The 8,766-nt window shown below is 47.7% G+C and overlaps 1 protein-coding gene across 1 annotated transcript in view; it reads left to right on the top strand.

Annotated features, from left to right (window-relative positions):
- Positions 1–8,766, top strand: part of nfat5b (nuclear factor of activated T cells 5b) — a gene marked incomplete at its 5' end in the record, with an annotated part of 42,652 nt that overhangs the window by 15,439 nt on the left and 18,447 nt on the right. Inside the window, one exon of the mRNA XM_080532933.1 lies at positions 7,227–7,349. Within this exon, the coding sequence (XP_080389059.1) occupies positions 7,227–7,349 (123 nt within the window). The remainder of the gene's footprint in view (positions 1–7,226; positions 7,350–8,766) is intronic.

Raw genomic sequence — 8,766 nt, 5'->3', positions numbered from 1 at the left:
ACAGAGTACAGAGTAAGAGTAAGAGTAAGAGTAACATTCTTTGGGCTTTGGTTCCTCAACATTGACATTGCAGCATTCAGATACAAAAAAACACAATCAGGGCTCGACATTAACGCCGTTTTACTTGTCCGGAGCAAGTAAAACTTACGGCAAGTAAAACAGACGGCGCAGGCGCGAGACTAGACTAGATAATCCGGAGTGAAGATATTATCAAAGCGTACGGGTAATCGACAGGCGAGTACGCTTTGATAATATCTTCTTCACTCACGATCATCTAGTCTAGTCTCGCGCCTGCGCCGTCTGTTGTTCTCCCTGCACACAGGTAAAAATATCCGGGATCTAGCAGCGTCGTTGTGCTCGCACAAACAAACCCGGCGAAAGTTTTACTTGCTCCGGACAAGTAAAACGGCGTTAATGTCGAGCCCTGACAATAATAATAAGTAACGTAAATAAGTAACCCTACATACAAGTATAAGAATGCGGGGAGATGTTGTTGAGAGCAGAGGTGGCCCCTGGTCACCTGGGTGGGATTAGCTGAACAGGAGGAGGCGCTGGCCTCGGCCCTGCCTGACACCGACACCTGCCATTCATCCTGGTGTGCTGCCAGGCTGCCTGTGGATACCATTCACCCTGGTGGCCCGCCAGCCTGCCTGGGGTTGCCATTCACACTTCTAAGAACCATCCACTGTTTTTTCGAAGAATTACAGAGTGGTTAAAGGGCACAGGGCTAAAGGGTGATGATAAACAGGCACACGACAACGCTGACTAAAAGGAAAAGGTTGAATCCGGTATACGTGTTTCTGATATTCTGATATGCTGTTGATATGTGGGAATATTTTTTATTCAATTACATAAAAATTAAATAAAATGCTTCAATGTGGAAATTATTTCTTCTTCACTCACCCTCCTCGCTTCGGCGGATTAACCAGCGGTGTTCAGGAATATGGAGGGAGCATATCAAATATTATTTCTAAAATATGTTCAGGGTTAGTTTTAAATCAACTTTACAGTTGTAATGACCGTGCAGGTCCGAACAACATCATACCTCTCCCGCTCTCCTATCTGTTGCTGATTGGATCATGATGTGGGATGCAAAGAAGCGGGACCATCTCCAATGCAAAGCAGCACAGTGATTTGAATGTGGAGGGAAATCGAGCCGTTGATCTTGTTACTTGTGGTTAACGTAGAGTGATCATGTATTTCTAAGAAAACAGCTGGCCCGCTACAGAGAAGAGGCTGAGAGAGGGTGGGTGTGTGTGTGTGTGTGTGTGTGTGTGTGTGTGTGTGTGTGTGTGTGTGTGTGTGTGTGTGTGTGAGTGTGTGAGTGTGCGTGTGAGTGTATGAGTGAGTGTATGAGTGAGTGTATGAGTGTGTGTGTGTGTGTGTGTGAAGTTGAAGTTCTTTATTTATCCCCGAGGGGAAATTACTTTCTCACAGCATCAAGATTAAAAGAGTATGGGCGGATAAAAAGACACACAATAGATAATGAATAGAAATAGGGAATAAATAGAATAGAATAGTGCAGAATATGTAATATAATAGGGAATGGATAGAGTGGACACAACAGTACGGTACAGACTGTGTGTGTGTGTGTGTGTGTGTGTGTGTGTGTGTGTGTGACGTCTGTGTGGTGTGTGTGTGACGTCTGTGTGAATGTGTGTGTGATTGTGGTGTGGGTGTTAGACTGTGTGTGGTGTGTGTGTGTCTGTGTGCCAAAAATGTGTGTATGTGTGTGTGACTGTGTGGTGTGTGTGTGTGTATGTGTGTGTATGTGTGTGTGTGTATGTGTATGTGTATGTGTATGTGTGTGTGTGTGTGTGTGTGTCTGTGTCTGTGTCTGTGTGTGTGTGTGTGTGTGTGTGACTGTGCGGTGTGACTGTATACGTGCGTGCTTACGTGTACGTGTCCTGTCAGCCTGTCAAGCGTCCTGTCAGCTTGTCTGCTGATTCCCTTGTGTCTCTGCATGAAGAACAGATCTTGAGATTAAATTCCCAGCAGAGGCTTGTCATTAAACATTCATCACTGGATAGGTCTGGAGACGGGGGAGGCTGCTTAGGTGACAGGGATTGGCACTTGCCATGCATTAGGAAGCAGGTGAGGGGAAGACCACACCTGCTCTATTGGTTTAAATGACTTGATTAGATCTTCTTCTCTGGCAATGAGAGATGTTGGCTCGTTGGGTCCAGAATGGTGTCATTTCCATCTATTGTTTTGGTAGATACTGATATTGGATATTTTCACTCTTTTTTAAATTCATTTTTTTGCATTTTGGAGACGGCTTACAAATATGCATTTGTCTAAGTAAGTGAATGATCTATCCATCAGTCATCGTTTAAAAAAAAAGAGTAATCTATGCTATGACCAGGTGTCATTGGCAGTTACAATGCTAGAGAGAGAGAGAGAGAGAGAAAAGAACGAAGAATTACGTAGCCTACTTTTTACATTTATTTTACAGTAGAGAAACTGTACAGGGGGGAAGTGGAGATGAGGAGGTCTTTAGGAGGGACATTTAAAATGTAGCCTGCTGAAGAGATGGGTCTTCAATCTACAGCAGAAGATAGGTCGCCACTGCAGTCCTCCTGATCAGCGGGGCGCCAGGACAGTGAGAAGTCGTAACCGAGGCGTTGCTTCCTCTGGTTCTGGGCTTACAGCCGTGTGGGAGTTAGTAATGCCTGTATCCAAACTGGTTCTACAACTAATTGGTCATTTGGTGCGTGCGTGCGTGCGTGTGTGTCTGTGCGTGCGTGCGTGCGTGTGTGTGTGTGTGTGTGTGCTAGTGCGTAAGCTTTACCTTACCTCTCTTTTACTGCTCCAGTTAGCATCTGCTGGTAACATCGTCTTCACCTACGGTCTCCGCCTACACCTCTGTTTGGCCATGAGGGTAGATGACAACACTGTGACACGGTCAGCCCAACGCCAACCCCTGCGCCTTCAACACACAAAGGACTTGCCCATTCGCTTTTAATCCCTCCCTGATACCAGAGATGGCCTCTTCTCATTCTTGTCCTCCCCAACGCCCATTCATCCACTTTTCCTGGAGAGAGCGAGAGGGGGTGCCAGATTTGTTGTCGGGTGAGAGACTGTGACAGCATGTTAGCCCTCCCCTCCCCTTGCTTGGCAGATACATTTGAATGGTTCTGTTGGGTTGTTGTTAGGTTGGCTGAACTAGAACCCAAGGACACGGAAATAACTGTGCAAAACATTTTTAACCCGGATGGAAGGTATAAGCTAGAATGTGAAAAACACGTTGGACAGGTTACTTCCTCGATTAGATTTTTGCTTGACGTTTCCGTGGTGAATAACAGCGTATACATCAGACATCATCGTGTTGCGAGGTTCTTACACCATGTTTTAGTCAAGGACGTGTTGTCAGGCCGCATTGATGGCAACACCTTCCTTCCCCAAGGCGATGACCAAAAAACTGTTGTAAAATACATGTTTTCACTTTGAAAGAAAAGTGAGACATCACTTCCGACATCACTTTCGACGTGATATCAACACACGTCCATTAAGGTGTCATCTGTCTGTGTTCTAACTGTCACACCAGTCAAAACCGTATGTGACCCCGAGCTTCAATCATTTCAATCTGCCGTTGGGAGTGCCTGGGAGACGCCCACCACCCCCCCCCCTCCGGGGTCGTGCTGTCCCGGGGTAGAGCACCTGATTTGCATACGGTAGTGATGGATCCTGATTCCCTGACAGCTTTACAAACGTGAGCGGAGGCAGTCGGCGGCATTGAAAAAGAGGAGTGATTGTGTTAACTCCTCGGTTACCGCGGCTTACCGTGGAGACGATTCTGCTACGGCCTAAAGCGCCTGTTCACGGACACGTCCATTACCCCTAATCATGACTTCTTTATTCGGTTTGTTTATAGGACTTAAGTAGGACTTATGGATACAGTATGTGACTCGGTCTGTATTATTATTTTTATTTTTTTGGTGCAAGCTCTTTTTCCTCCTCTCAAGAGAGGAGAGAGAAGTCTCTTGATGAAGAGCCCTGGTCCTTGTTGCTATGGTGTCCCTGGCAGCCCTCCTGTGGGCTTGGCTGTAAACAGATCAGGAGTGTTGTAAATAGCTCTCTGCAGGTGCCAGCCCTGTGGTGTCTCTTGTCTCCTGCCTGGGTTAGCCATCAGATCGTGCTGCCGGGGATTGCAAAGGTGAGCCCGTTCTTGTCCTTCTTAATCCCTCTTTTGTTTAGCGGTGTCCCACCACAGTGTAGCCACCCCGCACCTCCTCCTCCTCCTCCTCCTCCTCCTCCTCCTGCTCTGATTGTTTGTGTGTTTTCCTAATTTTGGCTCCGTTTCTGCTTGGCAAGAAACGGACCCCCCCTTCACTACCACCATGACAATGTTACCATCACTAACCTGTTGGACAAGCTGACAGAGAGAAAACCGTCTCTGCACACTGTAAACAAGACGGGAGGGTAGAAGAGGAGGAGTGGAGGGGAGGAGAGGAGGGGGATGGAAGGGGAGGGGGGTTAGCAGCCACTACTCAGCCAAAAAAACAGTGCCACGCCCCAGGTGCCAGGGCTAGTAAGAGCAAGCAGCAGGAATGTGAGGGAAATGAATGGGAGTATAAGTCCAGCCTTTCACATGGTGAGTGCTCTCTCTCTCTCTCTCTCTCTCTCTCTCTCTCTCTCTCTCTCTCTCTCTGTTTTCACCTTTAGTCCTCCTTTTGAGCTGTAATAAACTGAACACACGTGGAAGGCAGAGTATTGTTATGATATTTGAATTATATTTAACATGTTTGTGTGGAGTTTTTGGAATGAATCAATCTTTTAAACATGTTATGGTGTCAGTTATGGACACACAGGCCACATTTTAAGCAGTCAGGCTATTGTACGTTCACCACGACATGTACACTGCAGTTAACAGTGCAACTGGCTTCTCTTTATAAGTCACGGGGTAGCCAGGGATCCCATAGACCCTCCCATGGTCTATGTAAGCAGGTCAGGTCAAAATCAACATCATAAATTCCGTGTCTGAACTGTGAAATCCATTGTGATTGGTCTGCAGGTTTGTCTCGTCGCGAGAGGTCTGACTGAGCCCTCAGCGGAAAACGAAAGGAAATGAAAAGCTATCCCTGTCTTAATCTCGTTTGATCACATTCACAGCACAGCAAAACAGGGCCGCCGGAGTCCAAAAATGTTTGTCCGAATGGAAGCGTCCCATGATATTGAGTCCAAGTGTTTATTTTGCCGGTTAATGGTATTGACTCTGTTTTTCTTTTCCCCCTCGACAGCAAAAAAGGGAAAGTGTGTCTTGCGTGGTGAAAAGCAAGCACTGTGCTCTGTTTGAGAGGGAGGAAAGTATGCTGCAGAATAGGAATGTTCAGTCTTTATAAAGTCCTAGGCCTGTGGAAATACTTTGAACAGGCCAGCCACTGATCGGAGAGCAGTGCTCTCGGAGAGCAGGGTACATATTTTCTGTCTGTGCGGTCTGCAATCTGTTTACTGGAAGGGCCCCGCGCGTTGCGCACATGTTCCCGCATGTGCACGAGTCAGAGACAGCCCAGGGAGGACTGGTGGAGAGGGAATGGTGAGAGAGAGAGAGAGAGAGAGAGATTCTCTCTCTCAGAAGAGTTTAGCACATATAAGCAACAAAACCACACCAGGACCCTTGTGTGCTGCCTGCAATATGTTGCTAGTTGGAGGCGTAGGAGTTTGTCCAGGTCCCTCTGTGGGAATCTGTATTCCGATCCAGACTGAGCAGTGTGTGACTAGTGGCCTGTGGGCTACTTCCAATGGGTCGGTCCCAGTCCCAGGTTCGTCTGTGCTGTAGTAGACAGCCAGTCGTAACAATGGGAGGGTTAAGTATCCGATACACACACACCAAAACCCTGGGACTCAGCTGCAAGTAATTAAAGCTGGCAGTTGGCAGAGAGTCAGGCGACTGTAATGGCCGCTGTAAGTTCATACCATAATATTTGGATGATGAATAGGGGCTCTGGTAGTAAATGTGTTGTCGTGTTGTTGACCTAAGGCTTTCTAGCTCCCCTCGCTATGTCCTGTTAGCCATTGGAGGGGGGGGTGGTTGGGTGGTTGGTGGGGGGGGGGTTTGGTGTAAATCCTTCTCTCTCTCCTGTAATAAGATCTGAAAAGGTACTTGAAACGGTACTTGTTGTCATGCCAGGATTTTTTTCGCCTTGACCTGCGTAGTCTTGCTAGGCCTATTATTTTTCCCATACCAGCTAGTCCTCCCCGAGGTGCGCTGGGCCTGGTTACCTTCTCAGGTTGGAGAATAATACGGTTCCTCTTCAGAGAAAGTCCTCCGCAGGCAATTCTTTAGACTCCGGCTTGACATAGCTGCAGTGGCTCCGTTTAAAATGGATTCATCTTCATCAGCTCGTTCATAAAGGGGAAGAATGTTTTCCAAGTAAAAGACACGTAAGCGATCCACATGGGGGCTATTCAACGACGTCAGACCTGTATGCACTGAAGGGCACTAATGATGATTGACCAGGATAATTCAACGCGCGGCGATAGTTGGTGCCAAACCTCTACCATAGATAGTCTCGTTTTAAATGGAGGGAGTTGGGCGCCATTGAAAGTGCCAGTCACCTCCCTCCACACCCCGCGGTTTTGCAGTGTGGTGCTCATCAGCATACTAAACATGGCTCGGTTGCATTGTGCTCTTGTTCCCTGAATAGCTCCCTGGTATCTTGGAGGGGGACGGGGAGCGGGAGGGGGACGGGGTAGGGGGAGGCACTGGGTGGCACACGTAGGACTGGGGGGGGCTGGGCGGTACGGTGGTGGTCGGTGGGCAACAGCTGGGCTATGGAGACGCGGCAGAAATCTGGGCCGAGGCTGTATTTATCACCGGCCTCGTAAATCTCTTTTTCCACACTGATGGCCAGGGTGGACAACAATGCCCAGCCCTGGTGAAGAGTCACAGGCCAAAGGCATGCAGCAGCAGGATTACAAAAGATGTTTTTAGATTTTGGGAATTGGCTCTTCTGAGGATGTCCACAGAGCAAAACTCACCACGCTCCTGGTCCTTTTGTAAAGAGGCCTTTTGCTATATTTAGACTGTTCCAAAAGGAGAAACTGCGACTTTGCTGTCGTTTTTAGCATGTCTTTTTCTCGCTCTGAAATTAGCCTCCTCTACCGTTGTACTGCTGACTAACCTGCAGAGCGGTAGAGAGATGACGAAAACTCTTTCACGTCCCTACAAAGGTACTCCACTCCTGACCTGACCCCCTCCTCTATCTCCCTCTCTCTCTCCACAGAATCAGTGTATGACCTTCTCCCCAAAGAGCTGCAGCTGCCCTCCACCCACCACAACCCAGCAGTCATGAGTCAGAAGAGCGGCGGAGAGGCGGGTCCTCCCCCTTCAGCTGCCCTTGCCTCAGGTAAGCCCCTCCCCCTCTCTACTGCCTCCATGGTAACAGTGAGCAGTGCTGGTAAATGGTTCCATCCTGTTTCCCTGGAGTCCAGCGCCCCTTCTTTAGGCTACCTGCAAGACCAAGTAGGGGTTAGGCCAGCAGCAGCAGCAGAACACAGTCTGTACCTGTAGGGTTTACCGCAACTACATTGCAGACAGAGAGGACCAACCAGCCAAAGCCTAAACCAACCCTTCCACTTTTTTCATACTATGTGTCCCCCATTCGCACGCCATGAAAAACACACACAGGCAAGAAGCTGCTGAAGACTGGAGTTATGAGGCCTTACTGCCCTCTCCCGTGGGTGTCCTGCGGCCCTCAGCTATAATGCCCTGCTCTGGCCAGTGGCCAGCCGTCCCCGGGGTGGGCGCTCGCTGCCTCGCACCTCACCTCCTCTGAAAGGCTGTGAACATTCAGTTCCAGGAGGGGATGGGGGGTCAATGCTCTGCTCCTTTTTTTTGATTTGATGTTGTTTGGTGTGCATTTACCCTCACTTTTACACAGTGGCGATTCTATTTTATTTACTTCTTTTTTTTGCAGAAATGCATGCATCACTACGAGCAAGCCCGCTGCATCACAATCTGTCGGGGGTTCTTGTAAAAAAAACAAAAAAACAGCTCTGTTGTAATCAGCTCCAGGTGCAGAGTCCCCTTCCAGAACTCCCCAAATTAGAGGGCTTGACTGAAAGTAGCAGTAGAATTGCCTGGTTTAATGCTGACAGACAATACAGACGCAATCGGAAGGAACTAAACATCTCTTATTGTCTCTGCATACACTCCAGGGTGACATACAGGTCCAAATCAGATCAGAAAGATCTCCTTTAGCTCTCTTATGTGCTTTAGAATAGAAAACCTAAAATGGTGTTCCCATCAGGGCATAGGGGCTATAAACACATCAACAGAGGAGGGGACATTCCTTATCTCAATAGAAATCCAATTGAATTATCCCAGCTCAAGCATTGACTGTATGGGTTAGCATATTAACTATTTTATGAGCTTGAGGGTACTGCATGTCTAAGCACAGTCCTGCTAATCCTTTCCTTGCTGGGAACACCGTGCCTTGCAGTTGGAGTCTAAGGAAACCTGTCTTCATTTCATGCCATTGGAACACTTTCCTGATAGAACTTTCCTTTTGAAAGACCTACAAAAGTCCCTATTTTTAATTGGCTGCCTGAATGGCCTTTGATAGGGCAGCCCCAGTCTATTTAGGGGGTCACTAAACTGAAATGTAAAATCATAGGAAAGCAAATTAACCAATTTCAATTCACACATTTGTGAAACTAAAACCATCTCTCTTTTTGGGTCGAGGCACACGTCAGAAGCTGGGTACAAAACCATTTCGGTACTGCTCACAAAAGTATTGTTTGTGATCCAAAATTGTTAAACAA

The sequence above is a fragment of the Nansenia antarctica genome (assembly GCF_963989245.1).
Source record: "Nansenia antarctica genome assembly, chromosome: 1".
Classification (NCBI taxonomy): Eukaryota; Metazoa; Chordata; class Actinopteri; order Argentiniformes; family Microstomatidae; genus Nansenia; species Nansenia antarctica.
The sequence above is the reverse complement of the archived record's forward strand: the minus strand, read 5'-3'. Positions and strand labels throughout refer to the sequence as shown.